At 38.5% G+C, this 26,591-nt stretch overlaps 2 protein-coding genes and 1 long non-coding RNA gene across 6 annotated transcripts in view; 1 reads left to right on the top strand and 2 right to left on the bottom strand.

Moving 5' to 3' along the window:
• Positions 1-13,622, bottom strand: part of itgbl1 (integrin, beta-like 1) — a 51,092-nt gene extending 37,470 nt beyond the window's left edge. The window contains exons 1-2 of the mRNA XM_082176560.1: positions 13,428-13,622; positions 11,752-11,954 (exon numbers count right to left, since the gene is read on the bottom strand). Coding sequence (XP_082032686.1) covers positions 11,752-11,954; positions 13,428-13,519 — 295 coding nt within the window. The 5' untranslated portion in view covers positions 13,520-13,622. The remainder of the gene's footprint in view (positions 1-11,751; positions 11,955-13,427) is intronic.
• The window catches only part of LOC309503785, a 247,067-nt gene that overhangs the window by 122,469 nt on the left and 98,007 nt on the right, over positions 1-26,591 (bottom strand). The window lies entirely within an intron of this gene.
• Positions 18,078-26,591, top strand: part of nalcn (sodium leak channel, non-selective) — a 140,692-nt gene continuing 132,178 nt past the window's right edge. For 2 of the 4 annotated variants that reach the window (XM_082176523.1, XM_082176521.1), the window contains exons 1-6: positions 18,078-18,183; positions 22,587-22,678; positions 22,837-22,898; positions 23,565-23,705; positions 24,504-24,686; positions 26,501-26,584. In XM_082176523.1, coding sequence (XP_082032649.1) covers positions 22,857-22,898; positions 23,565-23,705; positions 24,504-24,686; positions 26,501-26,584 — 450 coding nt within the window. In that variant the 5' untranslated portion in view covers positions 18,078-18,183; positions 22,587-22,678; positions 22,837-22,856. Of the gene's footprint in view, positions 18,184-22,586; positions 22,679-22,836; positions 22,899-23,025; positions 23,049-23,564; positions 23,706-24,503; positions 24,687-26,500; positions 26,585-26,591 lie in introns of all 4 variants that reach the window. The other 2 variants (XM_082176524.1, XM_082176522.1) reach the window with 2 other exon arrangements.

The following is a 26,591-nucleotide window of genomic DNA, read 5'->3' as shown; positions in this document are numbered from 1 at the left end:
GACACAATTTCCTCTTCCACTGTATACCCAAGCACACTGACCTGGAACGCATGTGACCTTTTCGTAATTTGAAGTATATATCAGACCTGCTGCCAGAGCTAGAACCCACACCACATGTTGACAGAAGCTGGATAGAATGCATATGTTAGTTCACCCTATTTTAGGGCCCTATTTTAACAATCTGAAACGCAAGTATCAAACGCGAAAGTAACTTTGTGGGCGGATCTCGACGCAAATCTAAAATGGGTTGGTCTGAGCATAACGTGCAATAAACCAATCAGAGCGTCATCTCACATTCCCTTTAAAAGCAGGCGCGCTTGTTCCATGGTGGATTGCTATTATAATGGCGGATTTGCCAGGAGCGGTTCTCAGCCGAGGAGACCGACGTTCTTGTCAGGGCTGTAAAATGCACTTTGTCAGGTGTCCTTATATACCTATGTGTCTTGCCACTATTGGTCAAACAGGTTTGATCCGTCATTACTACATTAGCCTGAATAATTTGGGTAAATGTGTAAGCTAGATTTATGCCTATTTTTTTCACATCTTCATGGACACCACAATGATTTCCCTCGTGTGGAAACATTTTTCCTTGTAATTATGTATGGTTTGCAAATAATGGGAACTGCCGTGTCTGTGTAGATGTTTTCTGAAACAGCAAAATAGTAACAGGGAACGTTTGCGCCGAAACATGCCTCCTCTTTTCGCTGAACCGCCCCCGGGAGCACAAGTTCATTCCCTAATTTACCGACATGCGTCTGTGTGTACAAAGTCAATTGCGCTGGGTGCAAGATAGGGCCCTTAATGTGTATATATCGTAGTGTGTTGCCAATAGGAAATATCAGTTTTAGATTTCAAAACAATCCAAATATTGTAATAATCCAGTGATATTTGTGTATGAACAAGCAGCCCAGATCAAGTCAGTATGGAATAGACATTGAGACTGTTCTAAGCGTCTTGGAGAAGCTGCCACAGTTTTTCTATAGATTTAAACTGTCTCAGTTGCTTCTGTCGCTTCATATAATCCCAGACTGAATCGATGAAGGTAAGATCAGGGGCCTGTTTCAGAAAGGAGGTTAAGTGAAAACTCTGAGTATGTTAACCCTGAAATGAGGGAAACTCTGAGTTTTCTGTTTCAGAATGTGAGGTATGTCAAACCTGAGAAAGCAGAGTAAGTCAAGCCCGTTTCTGAAAGAGAGGTAACTTATACTCAGAGTCAGTTACCATGGTAACTTACTCTGTGAACCTAACCTGGTCGGGAGCAGGTTTTCTTCGGTAAACCCAGAGTTTATTTCGGTCTCCTCCCCTTTTTTAAAGAGGAAGTGGTGTTTAAACGAGTAGTGCACATCACACTACTCATTATATCCCGTTTATACTTGGATATAAACTTATATTCTATAGGCTACTCCACATAAATATGTGAAAAAAATCTGAATGTGTAGATTGTGTGATGTGTAGACACATAATATTAACATTACCTCTCTGTGGCAGCAGAAACTCTTTATCCTCATTGTCATGTGAAGATGAGCATTTGGTTGAGTACACTTTATAACACTATTTATCATAATTTCTGGTGTATTGAGTAGGCTACTTACAACTGCCTGGGGTTCTGTTGGGACAGGAGGCTCCAAAAGACAGATATTACCATCAGAATATGTTGGGACCAACAAAAAACCCAACCCAAAGTAAAATAAATGGAAATATCAAAAATAGCCTATATAAAAAATGACACATGTAAACCTCTTACATTTTATGAAGGCCCTTGGATCTTCGGGAGTGACTGGCTCTGAAGTCCCTCCAGGAATTCCCTCAGCCAAAAATGCTGCTGCACTGCTTGACACTGGATGCTATTTAGTTAAATATGTCAAATGTAAAGTCAGGTAGCCTACACCCATGATATGCTCAAGCCTTACCTAATTGAAATATGTTTTTATATTTCATTTTCAGCTGCTGCCATGTTCTTTTAATACCTGCAGGATTGCCCGTACATGAAAATTAAAATTAGGTTGAATAACATACTGTTCTTTCACCTCTGATATTATAACAGTTGGGTAAGTTACTTGTATTACTAACTACAAATGACATCTTCAACAGTGTAATTAGATTTATGTCTACTTATTACTAATTACTAAATCCCATATCAACCTCAACCACTTGAACAATACAAGGAGAGACAAGAAACTGCACTTTCAATGCTATCAAATAAACAATATACAATTGCATGAATTATTCTTGAATTGACCAAAGTGTGTAGAGGGAGAAGGTTACATAAAAAATATACCTTTTAAAAATGTATGTTAAATATACAGAATTGTTCTATAGTCTAATGCAATTACATCAGATTTTACTTTAAATTACAGAAGAATTAAGAGTAATCCCTTTAATTAAATTGCAGTATTTAGATTACTTGGTAATTAATTACACCCAACACTGTATAACTAATTAAAATGTAAAGGTGAGAAAAGTGCAGACCTCTTTTTGTCTGGCGCTGTTGCCATGGTGACTCAAAATATCTGCACTCCATTGATAATGGCTTTTCATAGTTGTGGTGCACACGCTTAAAGGACAAGTTCGGTATTTTACACTTAAAGCCCTGTTTACAGATCGTATCTGATGAAATAGAACGGTTAAGATTAAAATTTGGACACATGCTCCTGTCCCGAGAATTTTAGGTTTATTTCGCTTTTGTGGACCTATTTTGCCAAACGCGTCACACCCGTGATTCTTCCGTTGAGAGCTTGAATAATAGACACTCCAGCCCAGTTGGTGGTGATAATGCACCTTTGCCAATTGCAAGCAAACCACGGGCATTTCATTGAATACACAGAAGAAGCAGAAGAAGAAGCGGCGGAGTAATACCGTAAAGGTGCTGCGGTCTCACAGCACGTCCTATTAAGTCAATGGAGTTGGACAAAAACTACGATAAAACCTGTTGGAATGCATCTTTTTCAGCGATTTTTGAGTGCACATATCAGTGAACACCCCTGACCACTCGGTGAGTTTCACGTCTTTGTAAACAAAAGTTTAATGTGTTTTTAGGACGGAATCTTCCAGTGCATATAGACAAACATTGTGGGGGGGGGGGGGGGGGGGGGGGGGGGAGAGCGCGAAATAAACCTAAAATTCTCGGGACAGCAGCATGTGTCCAAATTTTAATCTTAACCGTTGTATTTCATCAGATACGATCTGTAAACAGGGCTTTAAGTGTAAAATACCGAACTTGTCCTTTAACTCAGAGTAGGTCAACTCAGAGTTGATTGAACTAACTCATTTCAGCTGTTCTGTAACCGAAAACTCAGAGTTTCCCATCTCAGGGTAAGTCAACTCAGAGTTCAAGTTTTAACTCAGAGTTGGTTGAACCTCCTTTCTGAAACAGGCCCCAGATCTCTGTTGTAGTAGGACTCCTTGTTCATAAAACAATCATTTTTACTATATTTGTAAAAAATGGAAACCTAAACCTGATATTTCATCAGCAATTATAATTTTAAAAGAACTTTCCAAAGCATACACTTCAGACCAGAAGCAGCATCCAGGTTATATAATATTCCTTCTTTTGAACACTCATTTCCCCATCAGGGTGTTCTAAGGAAGAACAGAAGTCAAATAACAAAAAGATTGTAGATTGTGGAAAAGCTTTTGGACAGAGTTCCACTGGGACCTGAAAACATGAAATCTCACTCTTCTGACACGCTCACTCAAGCATATATATATATAAAAAAGGAACTCGATGGTATCATAAATCACAGGCATCTCAACTGATGTGTGTATATATATATGGAGAGGAAGGGTCTCTAGATGGCAACACTTGGCAACAATTAAGGTTGTACCAAGTAGCTGTCACAAGTGCCTGTATATAGTATGTAATATATAGTAACAGAGGAGTGAGGGCGGTGGTTTCGGAGGAGGACGAGGAACAGGAATGGGATGAAAACAGTCAGGGGCAGGAAAAACAGTCCAAGGGGAAGTGGAAGGAGGGAGGAGCCAGGAGCAGAGGGAGCCAGGCCACAGCCAGCGAGATGTTCCATGGCTGAGTCGCAGGAGGGGCGAGCCATGGTGGAGACCTCGGATTAGGGACCAGGGATGTGATCTCCTGAGACAGAGCAGGCCGTGGTGAAAACCCAGAGAGAGCCGAGGAGACACGGAGCTAGGGTGACAATGCAAGTGTGGAGGACCAAGGTGGAGCTGATGGCTCATGGGACCGAGGCGGAGGCTGGGATCTGGAATACCACTGTGGAGGGAGTCCGGCAGAACTGTTGGGATGACGGGCCACAGTGGATATGTGGGAGCATGGAGCCAAGGCGAAGCCGATGGGTCAGAGAACCGAGGTGGAGTTCGGTGCTCATGGTTGGAGGCGGATCCTCATGCCTAAGCAGAGCTGGGGACTGGACATTTACATTTACATTTACATTTATTCATTTAGCTGACGCTTTTATACAAAGCGACTTACAATTGCTATATATGTCAGAGGTCGCACGCCTCTGGAGCAACTAGGGGTTAAGTGTCTTGCTCAGGGACACATTGGTGTCTCACAGTGGATTCGAACCCGGGTCTCTCACACCAAAGGCATGTGTCTTATCCATTGCGCCACCACCACCCCTTCTGGACAAGCCGAGTTTGGTAGAGTTGGTGGGAGAGGGAGGCTGGGAGAGATCTCTGTAGATTTTGAGCTGGGCGGAACCTGCGGGGACGCAGTGAAATGTGAGCTGGGCGGAACCAGCGGGGATACAGGAAATGCGGAATACAGGAAACTTTGAGCTGGGAATAATCCCCAAAACTCCCTTGGGGGCGGGCACCTTGTTGCCAGGTGGCGCACCTAGTCAGACATGTCCTTGGGCTCAGGCTCCGGGGTGGGTTACATTACATTTACATTTGGCAGACGCTTTTAACCAAAGCTACTTACACTGCATTTCAAGGTACACATTTTAAATCCTTATCAGTTCTTGCTTTCCCTGGGAATCAAACCCATGACCTTGGCGTTGCAAGCGCCAACGCTCTACTGTTTGAGCTACAGGAAAGGTATAAGGGGACGAGGGAGATCTGGGTTACGACTCAGATGGTTCCTCTGCCTCGTTGTACTCAGAAGAAAGCAGGTTTTAATATAATATTTAAACTCAGGCAAGCTCAGGAGAAAATACAACTAAATAAATAAATTGCAGAACAAACAACAGAATGAACTGAAGGCTTATACATACAGAAATAATTAACATAGAAACAGGACAGGTGTGATGAACTAATTAACTACATTAAAGGTAGGGTAGGCAATTTTTGGAGAAGTTAGCAATAGCGAGTTAGCTTCAAAAGCATAAGATCCCACCCTCGCTTCATAGCACTCTCCAAAGCCATGCCTCCTCCAAAACACATGAGCGCGTACAGCAGGGAGCAAACAAAAGTGTCATGAGAGACGCTGTTAAACTACCTCATGTCTCAAAGTACATAACATCAGAATCAGAATCAGAATCAGAAAGAGCTTTATTGCCAAGTGTGCTTGCACCCACAAGGAATTTTTCTTGGTACTGAAGCTTCCAGTGCACATATACAAATACAAATACAACAAGAAACATAGTAATACAAATTCTAAGAATAAAATATATAAAAAAAATAAATAAAATAAAATAGTATAAAAAGTAAAAAAAAGGGGTCACAGTTGGGTTTAGTCTGAATAAACATTTACAGATTATGAACATATTTACAGTATTTTGAGAAGTATGAATAATATAAATATAAATATCACCTGAGTTAGAGAATATTACACTAGACAGTGGGAGTCTAGTGCATGTTACAGATTATGAACATATTTACAGTATTTTGAGTAGTATGAATAATATAAATATAAATATAAATATCACCTGAGTTAAGAGAATATTGCACTAGACAGTGGGAGTATTGCACTTGCAGGCATATGCCTTGGGGGGCATGTTAAGTGTTCAGAAGGGAAATGGCCTGTGGAAAGAAACTGTTCCTGTGCCTGGATGTTCTTGTGGCCAGTGATCTGTGTCGCCGTCCTGACGGTAACAGTTCAAACAGGGGGTGTCCAGGGTGAGTGGAGTCTGTGATGATTTTACCTGCTCTCTTCCTCACTCTGGAAGAGTACAGGTCCTGGAGGGTTGGCAGGGGGGCACCAATAATCCTCTCTGCTGTCCGGACTGTCCGTTGTAGTCTCCTGATGTCCGATTTGGTAGCTGAACCAAACCAGACAGTGATGGAAGTGCTTAAAACAGACTCAATGACGGCTGAGTAGAACTGGATCAGCAGCTCCTGTGGCAGATTGAACTTCTTCAGCTGGCGAAGGAAGTACAGTCTCTGCTGGGCCTTTTTCACAATGGAGTCAATGTGATTTGCCCACTTCAGGTCCTGAGAGATGGTAGAGCCCAGGAACCTGAATGACTCCACTGCTTCCACAGTGCTGTTCATGATGGTGAGAGGGGGGAGTGCTGGGGATTTTCTCCTGAAATCCACAATCATCTCCACTGTTTTGAGCGTGTTCAGCTCAAGGTTGTTATAGCTGCACCAGACAGCCAGCTGTTCAACCCCCAGTCTGTAAGCAGACTCGTCACCATTTTGGATGAGACCGATGACGGTGGTGTCGTCTGCAAATTTCAGGAGCTTGACAGAGGGGTCTTTAGAAGTGCAGTCATTAGTGTACAGGGAGAAGAGCAGTGGGGAGAGAACGCACCCTTGGGGGGCGCCAGTGCTGATGGTGAGGGTCCTGGATGTGAGCTTCCCCAGTCTCACTCGCTGCTGCCGGTCTGTCAGGAAGCTGGAGATCCACTGACAGATTGAGGATGGCATGGAGAGCTGAGTCAGTTTGGCTGTGAGAAGATCAGGGATGATGGTATTGAAGGCCGAACTGAAGTCCACAAATAAGATCCGTGCATAAGTCCCAGGTCTGTCAAGATGTTGCAGGATATAGTGCAGTCCCATGTTGACTGCATCATCCACAGACCTGTTTGCTCTGTAAGCAAACTGAAAGGGATCCAGAAGGGGTCCAGTGATGTCCTTCAGATAGGCCAACACCAGTCTTTCAAACGACTTCATGACCACAGACGTGAGAGCGACAGGTCTGTAGTCATTAAGTCCAGTGATTTTAGGTTTTTTGGGAACCGGAATGATAGTGGAGCGTTTGAAGCAGCAGGGAACTTCACACTGCTCCAATGATCTGTTGAAGATCTGCGTGAAGACTGGGGCCAGTTGGTCAGCGCAGGCTTTTAGACAAGCAGATGAGATGCCGTCTGGGCCTGAAGCTTTCCTAGTCTTCTGTTTTTTGAAGACTCGGCTCACGTCCTCCACACAGACCTTAAGCTCAGGTTGGATGGCAGAAGGGGGGAGGAGAGGGGTTGCAGGAGGTGATGGTGGATGTGTGAAGTGCACATCAGAGCGGGTGTGAGGTGTGAGTCTGGGCTTCTCAAACCTGCAATAGAATGCATTGAGAGTGTCAGCCAGTTGTTGATTCTCCACAGATCGGGGGGATGGTGATTTGTAGTTGGTGATGTTCCTCAGGCCTCTCCAGACTGATGCCGGGTCGTTGGCTGAAAACTGGTTTTTCAGCTTTTCAGAGTAGCTTCTTTTAGCAACTCTGATCTCCTTTGTCAGTCTGTTTCTGGCCTGGTTATACAAGATTTTATCCCCACTTCTGTAAGCATCCTCTTTGGCATGACGAAGCTGTTTGAGTTTCCCAGTAAACCATGGTTTATCATTAGTGAATGATAAGAATGTCCTGGTAGGAATGCATGTATCCTCACAGAAACTGATATATGATGTTACAGTATCTGTGAGCTCATCCAGATCGGTGGCTGCAGCTTCAAAAACAGTCCAATCAGTGCAATCGAAGCAGGCCTGTAGATCCTGCTCTGCTTCGTTGGTCCATCTTTTTACAGTCCTTATTACAGGTTTAGCTGATTTCAGTTTCTGCCTGTAGGTCGGTATAAGATGAACCAAACAATGATCAGAGAGCCCCAAAGCTGCCCGTGGGACGGAGTGATACGCATTCTTTATCGTGGTGTAACAGTGGTCCAATATATTACTGTCTCTGGTAGGACATGTAACATGCTGTCTGTATTTTGGCAGTTCACGGGAGAGATTTGCTTTGTTAAAATCCCCAAGAATGATTAAAAGAGAGTCTGGGTACCTTTGTTCCATTTCAGCTATATGTTCAGCCAGCTGTTGTATCGCCGCGCTCACACACGCGTCTGGAGGAATGTAAACATTCGCGAGAATGAATGAGGAAAACTCCCGCGGCGAGTAGAAAGGTTTACAGTTTATGAAATGTGCCTCTAAATTAGGAGAGCACATCTTCTTCAGTGTTGTTACATCTGAACACCAACTTTCGTTAATGTAGAAACACAATCCACCACCTCTCGTTTTCCCCGTTAGTTCCGCGATGCGATCCGCTCGGAACAGCTGAAAGCCCGGCAGATGTAGTGCGTTGTCCGGTATGGCTTCACTCAGCCAGGTTTCAGTGAAGCACAGAGCAGCGGAGTTTAAAAAATCCTTGTTAGTGCGGGTGAGGAGAAGAAGTTCGTCCATTTTGTTAGGAAGAGATCGGAGATTCGCAAGATGAATACTGGGGAGTGCAGTACGGAGGCCGCGCTCGCGGAGTTTAACCAGCGCGCCAGCGCGCTTCCCGCGTTTGCGTCTGACCGCGCGTTTGAACAACACCGCTGCCCCTCCGACGAGAATGTCCAGTAAAAAAAACATCACAATAATAATGAACAAAAAACAACTTAAAGAGCACTGATCTGTACCACCTGACTGCTGCAGATTAATTTCAGCTTTGATAGTGTTGCCATTGAAATGCATAAATCTGAGTCACAAACCACAAACTACAGTATAACATCACGGGTTTCCATCTCTTCCAAATTGCAGTAGTAATGGCGTGAACGCAGCATAAGATCATTGTTTTGGATCAGGAGGAATTTTAAAGCTGATGTCTGTCTAACTCTGCATATTCAATGATTGGATAAATATTTTATAGTCCTACGCCTTCCACAGACTAATATATATATATATATATATACATATATATATATATATATATATATATATATATATATATATATATATATATATATATATATATATATGTGTATGCGTGTATGTGTGTGTATATATATATATATATATATATATATATATATATATATATATATATATATATATACACACACGTACATATAACAGAAGCATGACCCTGACAGTACCTGACAGTTGTAGAAAACTACAATTTCTACAGATGGAAAAAAGCTACAGAGGGAAAAGTTGAGCCACCACTGTGCCAAATCTTTCACGTGGCTCCTTGAAAACCCAATTAACTTGTTTTGGGAGAGGGAAAAATGAGTAAGAAAAGTGGAAAGGAACTGCCACGTTGAGATCTGTCCCCATAAACTAGAAGAAAAAAGCAAAACCAGGTCACATAAAAAGGGAATAAAACTGTAATTGTGCTACATTTTTCCCAGTCTGTATAAACAATTAAAATCCCATGGCAATTCTTGTACATTTGGATTTTCAAACTATTTGCTGACAACAAATGAAAAGGAAATATTCACATATGTTAGACATGTAGCCTGTTGAAACCCTAGAGATGCGAGTGAACAAAAAAAAATTCAAATCACACACAGATGGTGACCAGCTGTCAGGTAAAACATTTTGTAGTTATATGCACCCCAAAAGTCCTGGTTTGGAGTCCTATTGCTGGGTCAAGCCGTGTTGTCGTGTATCTGCTTGTCAGTGAAAAAGTTTCAAAGGAAAATGATTTATGGAGTCTTCCTGAACAAATACAAATCTCCAGAGACCAAGACAGGTTTTTCTTCTTAAGTCAGAAATTTCTCATTAAATGCTCCACTTATCATGCAGATCTTGTAATAAGAAATTAAATTATTAAAAAAGGAAAGAAAGAAAAAAAGGAAGGCTGACAATAAGAAATTCTGCTTACTGTCAGGGAATACTACAAGTTTTTCAAAAGAACTGTTTACGGTTATAAAACTGGAGCACGTAAACAAGACCTTAAATGCTCTGTGTGCTCATTGAAATGACGAGACAAAGTTTCAAAGTAATATACAAACAATCCTGCTCAGCTGGCACATCTATCTTTGTGTAATGGTCAAAATGACTGAACAGAAGTCAAAAGGAAAGCACAGCCTTTCTCACTATATTTGTGGTTTAAATTCCACCTGATGCTGTTCTAAAACTACAATTACAGTGAAGTGAAGGGATGTGAACAATGGCACAACATCAGAATCCTTTTACAGAATATCCCAAACTGCCACGGACAAACTCTGAAAACCAGCTTATAGTTAAAGAGATGTGGGGTATTTTGACAGAGATGCACAGTAAATAGCCTTGATGGTAGTAAGAAAAAACTGTTGGTCCATATTTGACCTCCATTTTCAGAATACATAGCCTTGAGGGAAACCCTATTATCAGCTATATGGCCCAAAGCTAATGAGCTCTTCACTGGCTCGCAACATGCCCTCACAAATAAATTGTCTTTCTTTCCAGCTTCACATATGTCCATTAGTGGTCCTCAACATCTCATGTCTACAGATCAAAACTGAATGTGGAACCGAAATAGATGAGTGTTTTTGTTCAAAGTCTGTCGGGTGGATTGCTGTTTTCAAGATTATAAAAATCAGTACAGAAAATTAACACACTACAGCTATAGAGAGCAACTGCAGAAAAGTAAATAAAAAGTTATTCATGGAAAATTAGATGTAAAAACATTTCAAGAGAGATAAATGATTATCTCTGAGGTTATTAACCTCTTAACAAGCAGCGGGCCGCCGGCGGTGATGATATATGATTAGAAGTCAAAGCGAGTTCAACTTCCTTTACAACAATGTGTTGATTTTCGAATTACTCAGAAAAACTACACTACCCATAAAACTAATATTATATAATATTTCAAATTAAAAATATATAAATACATATAAAAACAATTATTTATCATTTTGGCTCATCCGTTTTATTTAGAAAATGGTTTAAAGTGTGACATGTAAGTTTTATTTTATAAAAGTTTAATTAAATTAAAGTTTCTGTCAATACCTTATTATTTGAACTGCTTTAGTTCATGGCTTTGACCTCTTTATTTAAAAAATAATATTGAAGTCAATGGAGTAAATTAATGAGGATGATACTTCCAGCACCAAGGCAGTTTGAAAAGTGGACAGTCACTCAACGGAGTGTAAGATTTATAAGTATCTTACACTAGTACCACGATTGTGTCCTTATAATTATATAAGATGTATAAGATGTTTCAAAGCCATCAGCAGGTCATGGAGCTGTCAGCTGAGGGTTTGGATGTCAGGTTATTCAAGAGTCTTTGCTAATGGATTTCTGTGGGCTTACAACAAATTTTGCACACACTCACCATCCAGTGGAAACTACTGAAATGACATTTGACACAGTAAAGGAAATGTCTGTGAAAATTATCCTTTGAAGTAGTGTCTGAAAAATATATATATATATAAAAAAAGAGGGTTGCTACAGAACAACATGGCACCTAAACAGGCTCCTTTGAAACTGCCTGTGTTTGTCTGAATAGAAGCACTGTGAAATTCAAATGAGACCTTGAAGCTAATGACACAATATTGGATGGAACATCAAAGGCCTTCACAAGCTGGATGTGTGTCTTGCACACGTCTACAAAGCCAATTTTTTTATTTAAACAAGACACCAGATATTGAAACCTGGTCACAAGTAACTAGTAACTGAAGCACTTAGTGGGAATGGTGTTTTGAGAGAGTCTGAGACATATCTTACCTCCACAGGTCTTCCCATCATATGTCGGACAGACCCAGTCATGGCATTCACATCGCGGTCCATAGAATGTTCCAGGTTCCGTGACCTGGCATATGCAAATCCCGCAATCGCACTCGCCTCTTCCGCTACAGATCAACCCGTCGGAGGTCCGACAGCGCCTCAGTGATGATTCAGAGGAGATCTTACACTCTCCACCCACCTGCCTGCAAGACACAAGAGCTTTCAGTCACACCTGTGACCTTTGCCTTCAACATCAAACCTCTGTTCTTCCCATGTAGGTGAACATATGCCAGATGTTGGATGGGTGGGTGGTGGTTTGCAATCCTCCTTTTTACCAGTAATGACAACCAGACTCCCTCTCGCTTTCTGAAGGAAAAAACCTTTCTGAGGATAGGTAGTGCAATGTATCAGATTTTGACAGATTTCCTGTCTGTATCTTCTTATAAGCTTGCAAGCTAATATTTAAAGATTACAAATAGCCCTAGGATATAAATAATACAATAACTATAAAGGTTATGTGGAAATTACTGCTTTAATGCTAGTGGAGCCATAAGTCATAAGATATGATTCTGCTAGAGGATTCAGTCTACATTCAGAGAACAAAAAACTCATGTCTAGACACTGTGAATGCAAATGTTTCTGCTAGAAGATCTGTAAGCAATAAAAATAAATAAATAAAAAACTTACTAATAAAAAATAAAAAGGTGACTCATGTTTCTGTACAATTGAGGACACCAATATAATATAATATAATATAATATAAATATAATATAATATATTAATATAATATATTAATATAATATAATATAATATAATATAATATAATATAATATAATATAATATAATATAATATAATATAATATAATATAATATAATATAAGAGTCCACAGCCGGTAAAGGGTCTCAAGAATTTCATTACAAACCTACTGAAAACAAACGGCAGACTGTATTCCACTGTTTATTATTTTCCAACCCAAGTTTCCCTGTGAAAAATATTTCATTTGGTTGTGTTCTTACATAGCCTACCTCTCCTGCTTCTCGTCTCTGGAGTTGGCCTTTCTCACATTACAGGGTAATAAAAATACTTTTTTTCTTTTCTTCTTTTTTTAAAGCAAACACTATTCAGGGGCTTGGTATAATATGGCTTTACTTACATGGAACAAGTCTGTCAGCCACAACAGCACATTCACTCTCTGATTCCAGAATCTGTCTCTGATTAAGTGCAATGCAGCGAGAGCATACAGTAAACATGCAATGTGGTACAGAACTGATAGTATTGTGGTGAATGTGCACCTGCTATGTTTAAACCACTTAAGTAATTTGCAAAATTACAGTCACGCAATTGTGGACTTTTAGCAAAACCATAGGAAGAGATCAAAAAGGTGCATATGTTGCTGATTTTAAGAAAATACTTCATGCTCTATTAGGTGAAAGCTGGCTTGAAGGAGAACCAAGTAAAACAAATAAATCATTGCTGGCACCTTCTTATAGCTGAGAATCAAAAAAGAAAGAAAAGTAAATAGCTTAAGATATATAGCTACAAGCCATGGACTAGTTCTGTAGCTGTGACTACACAACAGAAACTTTTCCGTCTGTAAAAATCCAGTCTGTCAGCAAAACGTGGTTGCACAGTGGAAAAGTCAAACTGATTGGAAAAACAACACAGCTAAACTCACCTTAGTGACTGCTGTAAACTTCCTTGAACGGCAGAGAGCAAAATTAGAAGCAAAGAAACAAAGACGGAGTTCACCAAAGTCTCTGCATGCATGTTTAGATCCCCACCAGAAACCTGAAGTGAAGTGCCTTCAGGAATTTCCACTTTCCAAAACAGAGGGAGAACGGGCTGGCCAAATCTAGCTTGAACGCTTCAGAGGCCAACAGCGCTCTCCATATGAATGCCTTTGATTAGTTGTGACTCTCGGTACAAAGGCAGGAGAAAGAGATAAAATGGCAAAAAAGAAAACTTGGTCACCATAATTCAAAACATTCAATACAGATTATTCAGAATTTTTTCTTTCCATATCCCTGCAGTGCAGTGCTGTCCTTTTCTCCTATATCTCATAATTGAAATGTTATCTTTAGTTGCTGGCATGTATTGTAAAAGCTGATTTGCTATAACCTCAATTATATAGATGCAGAACGGGATATGAAATGGAGAAAGATGGTCATTAAATTAAGAATCTCTTTCAAGTCTATTTTAATGAGTTGGGTTCTCTTTCACTATAATGATTTAAATTATTCTATCTATTTATATAATGTCTATTTAACAACAAACCTGTTGTGCTTAAAATATACAGTAGTTGTATGTCTGCAATCCACTTTCCATACATGAATAATTACATTAAATAAATATAAATATGAAACAAAATACAAATATATAGTTGCTACAGACACCAAGAAAGCAATATGGCCCACACTGTATAACATATATTGTCTTCAAGCATAATTTGAAGAATCAAGGGACCGTAGGTTATTAAGATTACTACTGAACTTATGATTATGCTATATATTATTTATAAAACTTTTTTTTTAATCAATTTCATAAAGAACATTAGAGCAAAGATAAGCACACAGGTTCATTTTAATTGACAAAATTGACATTAATTACTCACCCTCATCTCTTTCCAACCCCGTAAGACTCCTGTTCATCTTCGGAACACAAATGAAGATCTTTTTGATAAAATCTGAGAGCTTTCTGTCCCTCCATTGACAGCTATGCAACTACCACTTTGACACTTTTTTGTAGAGTTTATAAAGAGATTGTACAACTAGCCTGATATGAATTGAGCGGTTAAGTGCACATCTTCTGAAGAGACTCGATCGCTTTATATGATGAACCGATTTAATTTAGGCTTTTAATCACATATAAACATTGATCAATGAACATAAACAGAAGCTCAGCCAAACCTCCTGCAGAAGCTCAAACGAGAATGAACCTCATTGGTTCTTGCACTTCAACCGAACATGCTTGAGCTTCCTTATAAAATGGATAGTTCCAGTCCTTGATTCTGATTGGTTGAGCCGCGTTCGAAGCCTAAATTACTCAACAAACATACATACACACATGTGACCGCATTACATTAGGATTATTGCGCAACTGCTGTTTGTGATTCTTTGTTGCTGCATGTGTTGATTTGGCAACCTCTTTGGAACTACATTGCTTGGCGGAGGAATACATGTGTTATAACGTTATATTTTTTGTTGCTAGTCTTTATTTTATAAATAAAATAAATATTAAAATGAATAGTTTAATAAAGTAACCGTTTTATAAAAGCAATAAGCCCCTTGAAGGCTCCGCGTCGTGCCTTACAAGGCCCTTAGCGGTTCACTGTAAAACACGGCTTCGCGGGGATTATTGCTTTAATTTACCACAACTGATGTGCGAGTTGATGAATATTTTGTGAATAAATGCCTAAACCCAATCTGTTCATCATATTAAGCGACCGAGTCTCTCTAGAAAATTTGCACTAAACCGCTCAATTCATATGGAACTTTTTGAAGAGTCAAATTCAACAATCAAAAAGATCTTCGTTTGTGTTCCGAATATGAACGAGAGTCTTACAGGTTTGGAACGACATGAGGGTGAGTAATTAATGAAATAATTTCCCTTTTTGGGTGAACTATCCCGTTTAGCCTACAGATAAATACAATTTATCATGCCTCGGCTGGGCGCTCGCTCGATCTCGGTTGGAAGACACACAGTTCCTCATGGAATGGAAACGATCAACATTCTACAACCGAAACTACTTCCACAAATTAGAAAATCACAAAGATAGCCACGTGCTCACATCCTGTTGATTTAGCTCTGTGATCTTGTGGGAATCCATACATTACACTCGAGAGAGCGAACAACGTTCTCTTTCCTTGACAGCAAAAGTTTAATGAGCATAAACAAAACAAAACAAACACTCCGCCCGCCCATGTAGAGTGCAGTTCAGATGATACATCTACAATCCGATGTTACATCGACCAAAAACAACTTTGGCATGTTTAAATCAAGGTAACTTAAACGGGCGAAACAGTTGTAGGCTAATCCATGTTTACAGCTGTGGGAGGTCGAAAATGTGGTTACCACGTTGTCAGTCATCATCGCCATTTCAGGACTCTTCTTCTCAGGCAGTACTCACGCAGAAAGAGGATAATTTAGTGGATTTATTAATTAACAGATTTATGAGTTTAAAAAATGTTACGCTGTCTGTGCGGGCATAGTTTCAGTATGGGTAAATTCAAAGCCTTAATGTTGAATGCGGAACTAATTCGTGGCTTTTAAATAACATTTAAAGAATCAAATAATTATTGAGACGCATTAGCTAATTTGCTAGAAGTAGCCTATACAGAAATATCAAACACTTGTTTTTGCCCAATTTTTTTTTTTAAATCTATGAAAATCTAATAAAAATCTAAATTTAATACACGTGACAACGTGCCAAGATAGGTTACATTTAAGAAAAATAGTACATTCAGTCAAATAGTAGTTTAAGCAGGGGCGCAACTGCACATTTGCAGAGGGGTATGCAAGATCATTGGCTTCCCCCACAAATTACAGCTGCATTAAAGCAGTGAGTGCTTTTCCCTTTGTCTTTTTAGTTGTTTGATTAACATTTTGCTGTCACTTTAAGGCCTCATGCACGAATTGACCAAATCCGATTTCTCAGCTTTTCATAAATCTGCATATTTGTGATAATTACCCCAGGGCGTTATTTACCTTTTATAAAGGCCGATTTTTTTAAACTTATTAAATGTATACATCATCTTTCATGTCAAATTCCTACATTTGATCAATAAAATCAGTTATAATAAGACATCAATTTAAATAATATACAATTTGCAATAAATAGCCCAATGTTATGAGATTAATGTTTTAAATAAATGTTTGAATTCACAAGTAAGAAAAATATGCAATGAGACTTTTAAACAGGAATCTAAACCGCCAATAGGTGGCGGCAAATGACCGTCTTAATAAGCGAGTCATTGAGTCGTTCATTCAAACGATTCGTTCAAAATGCTTAATCATTTCAGTAACAAAACAGTGATGTGTTGCTTTCCTTTAGAACTATTTTCGTCGGTGAAGTAAAACAAAAACAGTCAATAATGTGTCTAAAAAGTAAGTAAACGTAATATACTTGTTTATTGAACTATAAAATTAATGCAACATTTGGAATCATAATAATATTCAGCAAAGCAGCCCTTGGTCGTATGCTGTATCTTGTGTATATATATATATATATATATGTATATGTGTGTGTGTGTGTGTGTGTGTGTGTGTGTGTGTGTGTGTGTGTTTCTTATATGAGTTTTGTGTGATTTATCCACGGAAGTCTCTCACAAAGAGACAGTAGCACGAGCTTCAAAAGCGCCACCTTACCAGAAATATACACTATCCCTTTACAATCGCTCTTTACACTGAATGTAGCAAATACAATTAATAATAGTCTAATAAAATTAGACTTGTCTTGTCAAGACTTACAGTGATTCAAATAATAATAGGTTTAGCTATATCATTTCCCCTTTTTCTTCATCCGCCCCAGAACGCTTCCCATTCCCAAATCTATCCATTTTTGGTCATGGTCACAGACAGATTAAAGTAGGGTGATCGGTTGATATTGATATAATAAAAAAATTTAAAAAATCATTTAAAATGTTAAACAAAAGTTAAAATAAAAACATTTTCATCATTTAAAATAAATATATATATATATTTTTTTTTTATAAAGTTTTATTAACGGAGGTTTTCAAAGAATGGGGCACAATGGCACCTCCCTCCCGTCCGGCGCCCCTATGAACTGCATACCCCATTTTTGTGCCACTGAGTTCAACCCATGACTCCAGTCATTTCAAATGATGATAAATGAGAATTAATATTAGGCCTATTTGTAATATTATTAGTTGTTTTTCTATTATTATCCTTACTGATTTTGTTTGTTGTTTTAATAGCAAAAAAGCATTTGGGTAATTGGTCTTTTCACTTAAACACTTTCCATTCAGCCTAGTAGATAGCCCTTGTGACAATTATCCCCGGGGTTATCTACATAATTATTATTATTTATTATTTCCAATGATAATTTTAGGATAGGTTGTTGTATTGAATTTTAATCAATATTTGTTCTTCCTGTTATTTAGTATTCAAAACTACTGTCTATTTAATAACGTTTAACAATTGACTAAAAATTCGATTTCAATTTCTTTTTTTCTTTTTTTTTTTTCAATTCACCAGCATTTCATCTGCATTAAACATTAATAATAATAAAAAAAATTATAATAATACTGATAATATACATGTCAAGGCCTGCGGGATCTCATCCTGCGAGCAGTGCTGTAGCGGGTCACGCGCGTCTGATGCGCATCTGTCGCGCGGCTGCTGTGACTGTGAAGCTCGAGCTCAGTACGAGACATGGACTATACATCGCGTTAACGGCCAAACTTCAATAACCAGTAAGTCAAAGAGCGTTTTTCTGTCGTTTCGGCGTGTGAGTTCGATTAGAGTGTCGCATAAGAGATGTATTTTGTTTTATTCGGCTTGTATGCATGTATAACGTTACCAGGAAGTGTGTGGACCGACTGCGCAGCCAAAAGGCCTTTGTTAAAAAAACAGCACTGCCAAAGATTAAAAACCTTTTTTGGATACGCTTATGACAAATTTAGACAATAATTCAAGCAATGTCCTAATCGACATGCCTTTATATTTTGTGTAATTCGTGTGTTTTTGCTTTAGAGGTTATTTAGCTAGAGCTATAGCGGCAGCAGCCCTGCTCTCATCTGTTGCTATGGTAACCGTGTGGCAGCAGGAGGAATCTCCCTGCATAATAGCTGATGTCACTGTGTTCCGGTGTGCCACAAGTATAGACCTCATTCAGAGCAGGGCCATGACAGTTATGAAAGCGAGGCTGTGAGGGATAGACTTACAGTGTTTTCAATGGCGTCCGCTTTAAAAAGCTGCATAAAGCTCCTAGATCACATCCAATTTTCCACAACTCATGTTGTCTGGAGTTTTTTGTCTGCTGAAATTTCTTGTAAAGATATTTTGCAGTGTTTCGTCAGCAGAACAATCCAAAAACACATTAAATAACAAAACAACCCACTGAAGAGATGTATGTCCATCCACAGCCTCGCTTTCACTCCCGTTCAAAATCAATGATAGCGCTGCCATGAATAAGGTATATACTGACATGATCTCGTGTCAGTCTGATTTGCATGTTTTGTGCATGTGATAAATCTTTGAAGACAGGTGGCTTTTGGCACTGGCCTGTAAAAATGGAGGTCTTGCATTAAATAGGCTTATCGCTGTAGGTCAAACATATGCTGGGTGTTTAATAATCATACAGTGTTATTTGGATCAACCTAAGAAGAATGATTCGGATTCTGTGGATTTTGAAAATGTCCGGGTGATTGTTTGTAAAAACACAGGGCTGAGAGGCTAAACATGGAGAGAGACAGATAGAGAAAGATAAATACTTTGATTTAATTTTAGGGAGTCCCCACGGGGAATTATGTTGCACCAGTGTCATAAACAACATTTGCCCCCTGGGAATTTTTTTGAAATTACAAAAGTAACTTTAAACAATAAGATATCTCAACACAAAACAGATGCTTTGCTAGAATTCATTTAAAAAAATGTCACACTCTCTACATTTCATTGTATTCTGAACTGTCACAGTATTGTTTGATGAAATTGCTGTTACAGAGTTGGTTGGGAGTGTGGAATTTCATGATCAGTGTTTTAAGAGCTTATTTGATATTTTTTCTTTCCATGAAAAAAAAAAATCATATTAGCTTCAAATACAGTAACAGTAATATTATTATTTTGGTTATTAGGCCTATTAGTGTACACATTAATAAAATGGATACATTTGATGCATATTGCTGTTTTTGCATACAGTCATAGCCAGAATTAGTGGCACCCTTGGTAAATAAATATGATCAAAGATGGCTGTTAAAATAAATCTGCATTGTTTATCCTTTTGATCTTTCATTAAAAAATGTCTAGCCTACATCTTTCATATCTAACTAAATATCTAACCTTTCACTGAAGTAAAATAATTTAAAGTGGGGTGAAAATCTCTTGATTAATTTTTTTTCCCTCCAATACACGTTTTCCACAATTATTGGCACCCTTTTATAAAATACTTTTTGCAACCTTATTTTGCGAAGATAACAGCTCAGAGTCTTCTCCTATAATGCCTGATGAGTTTGGAGAACACCTGACAAGAGATCAGAAACCATTTCTCCATACAGAAGCTCTCCTTCAGATTCCCAGGTCCATGTTGTGCGTCTTCTCTTCAGTTCACTCCACTCATTTTCTGCAGGGTTCCGGTCAGGGGGCTGGGATGGTCATGACAGAAGCTTCATTTTGTGCTCGTTTGTTGATATTTTGATTTTTGTTTTGGATCACTGATGGAAAATCCGACCACGCGGCCCATTATAAGATTTCTAGCAGAGGCCGTCAGGTTTAGACTTTTTTATCTTTTGGGATTTGATAGGGATGTGTGCATCAACTAATTTGACAATCGGAAGTTTTGTAACTGACTAGTCGACTAGTCTTAAGTAAGAAACCCTCTAAAAACTTGTATGATCTATTTGAGCACCTAATACATGAATCAAACAGTCAAATCCCATAATAAATGCCCCTAAACGCCACAGACTTGGCAAATAAAGCTCATTTTGATTCTAATTCTGAAGCTCAGTTATTTTTGTCGGAGTTGAAGTGATTATGCGATGGGCATTTGCTTGCTTTGGCTATCACACCTACGTGCATGTCCTGAATATGGTTATGCATGGCTCTAGTGGAATTATGCCAGTTAGAAATTGCACAGCTTACTTAAAACTTTTCTGTTTTATTTCTATACCCGGATCTCGTTTGTCTTTTGAGCGTTATTTCTGTGCACTTCGTGACTGACACGAAGAAAACACATCTGAGGTAAAATAAAAAGATATGGCCCTACGTCTTAAAGGGTAACTAAACCCTAAAACAACTTTTTTTAGTTAATGATCTGTAAGACTGGGGCTTTATTAATGCTGTTCATTGATTCAAGTAATTTTTTTTTGACATTTGGGTTTAAAGTGTTTTAATTCTACAATATATGGTGTAAAAACGTCTGAGTGCTGCCCTCTTCAGGTTGAACTTTTCAGTTTAATTTTCCTATTGGAAGTTGTGGTACCCTCTGACGTCAGAGGGTACCAGCTAACCACGCCCTTGCCTACACGCCCTCCCTCCGCTGGGCTCCGCTAGTTACCCTAAGGTATTATTTTCCCAAGTGTCTTATTTTAATGTGCTATTTAAAATGCTTTTAAATGTCTCAAAGTTCAAGGCACAGGGAAGAAGGGGGAACTGGTGGACGGTTAACCGAAGTTTTAAAATAAATAAAACAAAAGTAAACAGCTGGTGCTTCTAGTGTTGTCAAAAGTACCGACTTCGGTACCAAGTCAGTATTGAAATGTAAAAAATGTGATGATACCAGGATTTCCCTCTAGCATTTTGAGCGCTGTTAAACGGATTCTTAAACACCTCTGATTGGCCATTGCGTTCACGTGCTCAACATATATGTCTCTGATTGGCCATTGTGTTCACATGCTTAACATATGTCTGTGATTAATTTGCTTTCAAACGCTCCCATGTGTATCTGTGTAAGCACTCGGTGAAGACAACATGTTTTTGAAGCGTCGATCATTGTAGCCAATCAATCACAGACATATATTTTGAACGCGTGAACACAATGCCCAATCAGATATGTTGAGCTTGTGAACACAATTGCCAATCATAGGTGTTTAAGAAATTCCTTCAACAGCGCTCAAAATGCTAGAGGGAAATGAAAGGCTAGATTTTTGAATGAAAGATCAAAAGGATAAACAATGCAGATTTATTTTTCAGCCATCTTTGATAATATTTATCAAGGGTGCCAACAATTCTGGCCATGATTTGTAATTTTAATGGTGATAGCTGTTTTGCATAATTTTAATGGTGAAAAATGTGTTAATATTATTCATTCATTTGGAGTTGCATTCCTATACATAACTTGGATAAATCATAGTACAATGAAGTGGGAATTGGATAATAAATCTAGAGCAGTATATAGTTGCATATCTGACTATATTCTGTAGAACAATTTTAAAAACAAAAAAAGCCTTTGGGGGAATAATTATCCTTTCTCATTGCCTATACAATCTAATCTAAAACACAAAACATTTATGTAACAAGCCAGCCTAAAAAAAACCGGCACCAGCCACCATTAAAATGTTTAGTGATTGCATCCTGCCTTTAGGCAAATAGTCCTTTCTGGAGAAGTGAGAGTAATTGTAGTCTTCTGCAACTTACTCCTACATTAATGCACTTACACCCTATAATTTAGTTTTCACTTGTCTTCAAACCTCTATCTATCAACATATGCTAACTGTAGCAATTACTTCACAAATTGCTTGTGACTACGTGGAATCTGTTCTTAGCAGACCACTATGTTCTTGACATAAATGTAAGAACTTTTAAGATTCAACTTTCCTTTGTAGACTTCACATTTTTATCTTGTGAAGTCTACACATTTTTATTTTTATAGATAGACGCACACTTTTTGTGCATCTTGCCATTGATCCAAATTGACATTCGAACGACCTTGACCATGTATTTTGTGTTACATCTGACTTCATCATGTTAGCCTATACGATTTTTTACGCACAAAACCTGCCTGACCTTACTGGGCATGACAGTTGCTTGGAGTTGATTTGTTGCTTTTGTATTGATATCGCATGTAAAGGTCAAGCTTTCAGCTGTTATGTGATGCAGCATGAGCATTCATTGACTGGACTCCTTTATAAATAAGAATAAAAGGCTAATGATGTTTTTGCAGGACAGGCCTCAACTCCACCGATCAGCTGTCTTTCATACTGAATTCAATTCCTCTCTATGCCGGGGATGAATGCACCAATGAGGAGCCTGACCGTGAGTAACCTGGTCCCACAATCCCATCCGTCCATGACTCCGCCACTCAGTGTTGCATATATTCCTTGTCTGATGTGGTGGACATTATTTGTCGATATAATTGTACCCATTTGGTACACCATATGCCATGTTGACTAACTGTTGTGTGTTATTTACAGGGTATGCCTGATCGCATGTTATGTGCAGTGCTGGAGCAATTTCAGCTTTACTTTTCCCGTTGGTATGTGCGCTTTGTTTCAGTGAGTGTGTGATATCCATGTTTTATTATTGGCCTCGGTAAGAATAGCTCTAGTGCCAATATTATGCAGTCTCATTATCGGTCGCCTGTCGTTTGTGTTACGCTGAAGATCCAGTGTGATCTTTGCAGAAGGTAAGTCAGCATTTCTTTGTAAAGTCAACAGTCTGTGTTTTATGTACATCATGTGCTTGATTGTGTTTAACGGTGACTGTGCAACACTACGATACATACTGTCTAGTATCATACTGAGCTGTGTCCTCATGTCCTACTGTACAGCCACAATGAATACATTGCTCAAATCTGTTTGCATGCCACTGTAGTTACTTTGCTTAGGACTTTTGATATGGCACTTCCTCTCTGTGCTTTTTATACCACATAATTATAGTAATAAGCATTTAGCCTATTGCTAAATTGCAAAAACTGTTTCTAAATTTTGCTAAACTAAATGTATTTTCATTTATAGATTTCATTTAAATAGATTTTCATTTTCTAATATTTCATTTTGTTATATAATTGCTTAGAACACATATACAATCGAGTTAGCATCCAATAAAGAAGAAATCTCATGGCTACAACAAACAGAATTTGAGCTTTGCCTGATGTGTCGTTTAAGTTAGCATTTGTGGTCGATGTGCTTTTGTCTTTCAGATCCACTCTCTCTATAGCACAGCGAGCCCAAGCATGCTGAAGAGGAAGCAGAGCTCGCGGGTCGAGGCCCAGCCCATGACTGACTTTGGGCCAGATGAAACTCTGACAGACAGTGCTGACATTCTTTGGATCAACAAACCAGTATGTGAACAAATCTCTGATATCTGATCAATAATGTTTGACCTACATACCCCCAAAAAGAGATACCTGATAAGCTCAAACTTTTTCCCAACTAGGTGCAATGTCATACGCAATTTCCTGTGAATGTGTAGGATTTCCGATTCATTAGCCGCTATAGATAGATAACTAGAAGAAAAAGAATGTACAGTAAATGGTAAATCTGTTTGCACCACAAACCAAAGTGTTATGACAAATGAAAAATACATGACAAATACCAGTTTTCAATGTCAAGCAGCATAACATGCTTTTTTTGTACAGCTAAGATAGCTGTAAGTGGCTGAACACAAAAGGAGATTCAGAATAATGTTCATGCTGCTCTTTTTTTACACTGTATAACAAAAGTGACCAGGGACTTTCAAACTTCAAAAAGGACAAATAAAGATGATAAATTTAGCCCATCTTGTGTGCTATATTCCAAGTCTTCTAAAACCTTTCAATAGCTTTTTGTGAGGAGCAGCTTGAAATTTAACTTGATATTCATTGAAAATCCTCTACTGTACAACAGAGACCAATATTTTCAGTGAATAATTGTTTGACATAAGAAAACTTATCAACTTAACAAATTATAGTGCACAAATCCTTTTTTGTCACTTTGGATGGTGAATAGTGAATTTTCCTTTTCAGGTAAACTATTTCTTTAAACTAATTCCTTTTGCTTAGTGTATAGTGGACAGACACAGCCCCTGTCAGGACAGGGTGCAAAACTGAAACCCAGAGTATGTGCCACACTCTAAAACAGATTGTGTTCTTTGTCTTCAGTGGGTTCATTCTCTCCTGCGGGCTTGCGCTATAATCAGTGTAATTTCGGTCTGTATGAATACACCTAAGACCTTTGAGCACTACCCGCCCCTGCAGTATGTCACCTTCACCCTGGACACACTACTGATGTTCCTCTACACTGCTGAGATGATCGCCAAAATGCATATCAGGGGCATTATCAAGGTAACACACTCAATCAGCATTTTCATGATTTATAGCGGAAATAGAATGAGGAAAATGTCCTTTGGAAGTGAATAAAAAAGGCAGGTGGCTGAATAACGTGTGGTCAGTTTAATTGGTGAATCAGGAATAACAACCCCATAGAGAGATATTGAATAGTGAGTCATTTGCCTTCTGAACCAGCCACAAGATGCGTTCATGATTTTCTTTATCTTTCCTCTGGCATGGAAAGCAGGAAGGTTTATGTAGAAGATGGAGTAATTAATTTGTTTGTTTTTTAGCCCTGAGATCGTATGAGGACAGGGTGATTAACCTTGCAGCAATTATATGCTAAGTTAACACATGCATTTTAATTTTATTGAAGGAGAGGAACTCACATCATTATTATACACATACAGTGACCTCAACTCAGTTAATTAGGCCAGTATATTTGTTTTGTATTTCAATCTTTGGAGTGATTATGATCTGTGAAAATCAGACTTGTGTTTTTCTTTATCACTGTTAGCAGGTATATTTTTGGTCATTAGGTATATTCTGTACTCGGACACAGCATTATGAACAGTTACTAATGCAGTAGTCTAATTGTTGATTTAATGTAAATAATTAATTATCTGTTGTGAATTAGGCCATTTTCATATTATTAAGTAACTCATTATTAAGCATGAACTATTTCAAATTCAGTCTCTCCTAGTTGCCATCAATAAAGTCAGTCAGACCTTCACACAAAAATTATGTTTGTGGCCTACTAATACAGTGTGAGATCTGAGCACTGGAGCTAATCAGAGGCTCTGAAATCCCAGGGGATTTCTGGGCAGATGTCTTGGGAGAACAAGTGTTTCATCCACTGAAGTATCTGTCTCTCAATCAAAGAAAAGCCACTGGAGCGTGAAGGCAGTCTGCACTCAAACAAACAAACCTGAGCACGTCACACCTCTGATGTCATTTCCTGTGCACCAGCTCCATGTGTGAATAGGTAGTTGACATGATAAACCCTGTGGTGTCACATGCTGTGTGACATGCTGCACTCTACTTGAAACAAACCCTTTCTGGCCTCATATTTGTTGAAAGACTATATGGAATATATGGACTTAAAAAAATAAATAATAATATGCTACTGGGGTCAGTAAGATTTTAAAAATGTTTTCTAAAGAAGTTTTTAATGCTCATCTCTGCTGCATTTATTTAATCAAATATTCCTGTGAATTTTCAGCAGCTATTACTCCAGTCATCAGTCATACGATCCTTCAAAAGTCATTCTAATAAGATAACTTACTTCTTAAGAAACAATTCTAATTCATACCAATTTAAAAAAAAATTCTGCTTAATATTTTATATATTAATTCACGTTATTAATTAACATTTATGTATGCATTTATTTATTTATGTCTGTCTTTACTGTTATTTCTTCAACCAGAAATTTTCAGTCTCAACAGGACTATTTAAAAGAAACTAGTCAACGCTTAAAAATAAATGCTTAAAATAAACCAGTTACATGAATGAAAATATACAGTAAATTTTTTTTATAGTTATTTTTTTATGGGCATGCTATGCTTCTACCTGAATATTTACTCTACCACTAGAGACATAGTTTGATTGTTCTCATTAACTATATATTTTTTGTGCCATGTTTACTTTTTCTAGGTACTTGTTAGGCAATGTCTGGCAGGATTAATACTCTGAAGTGCTCACATTGCAGAATTTGGCTGGCTCTGTTGTTAACAGCTGCCACAATCTTTCATTAGACCGGTAGACCAGCTGCCACTCACCTGTGGACTTTCATTTACAGCCTGTGTCTTATCACCTGCCTCTGTTTCCAGGGAGAGAACTCCTATGTTAAAGACCGCTGGTGTATGTTTGATGGCTTCATGGTGGTCTTCCTCTGGGTCTCTCTTGTGCTTCAGGTATTAA

Source organism: Leuciscus leuciscus (assembly GCF_965113295.1).
Source record: "Leuciscus leuciscus genome assembly, chromosome: 7".
NCBI classification, from domain to species: Eukaryota; Metazoa; Chordata; class Actinopteri; order Cypriniformes; family Leuciscidae; genus Leuciscus; species Leuciscus leuciscus.
Note: the sequence above shows the minus strand (reverse complement) of the source record. Positions and strands in the feature narration are given on the sequence as shown.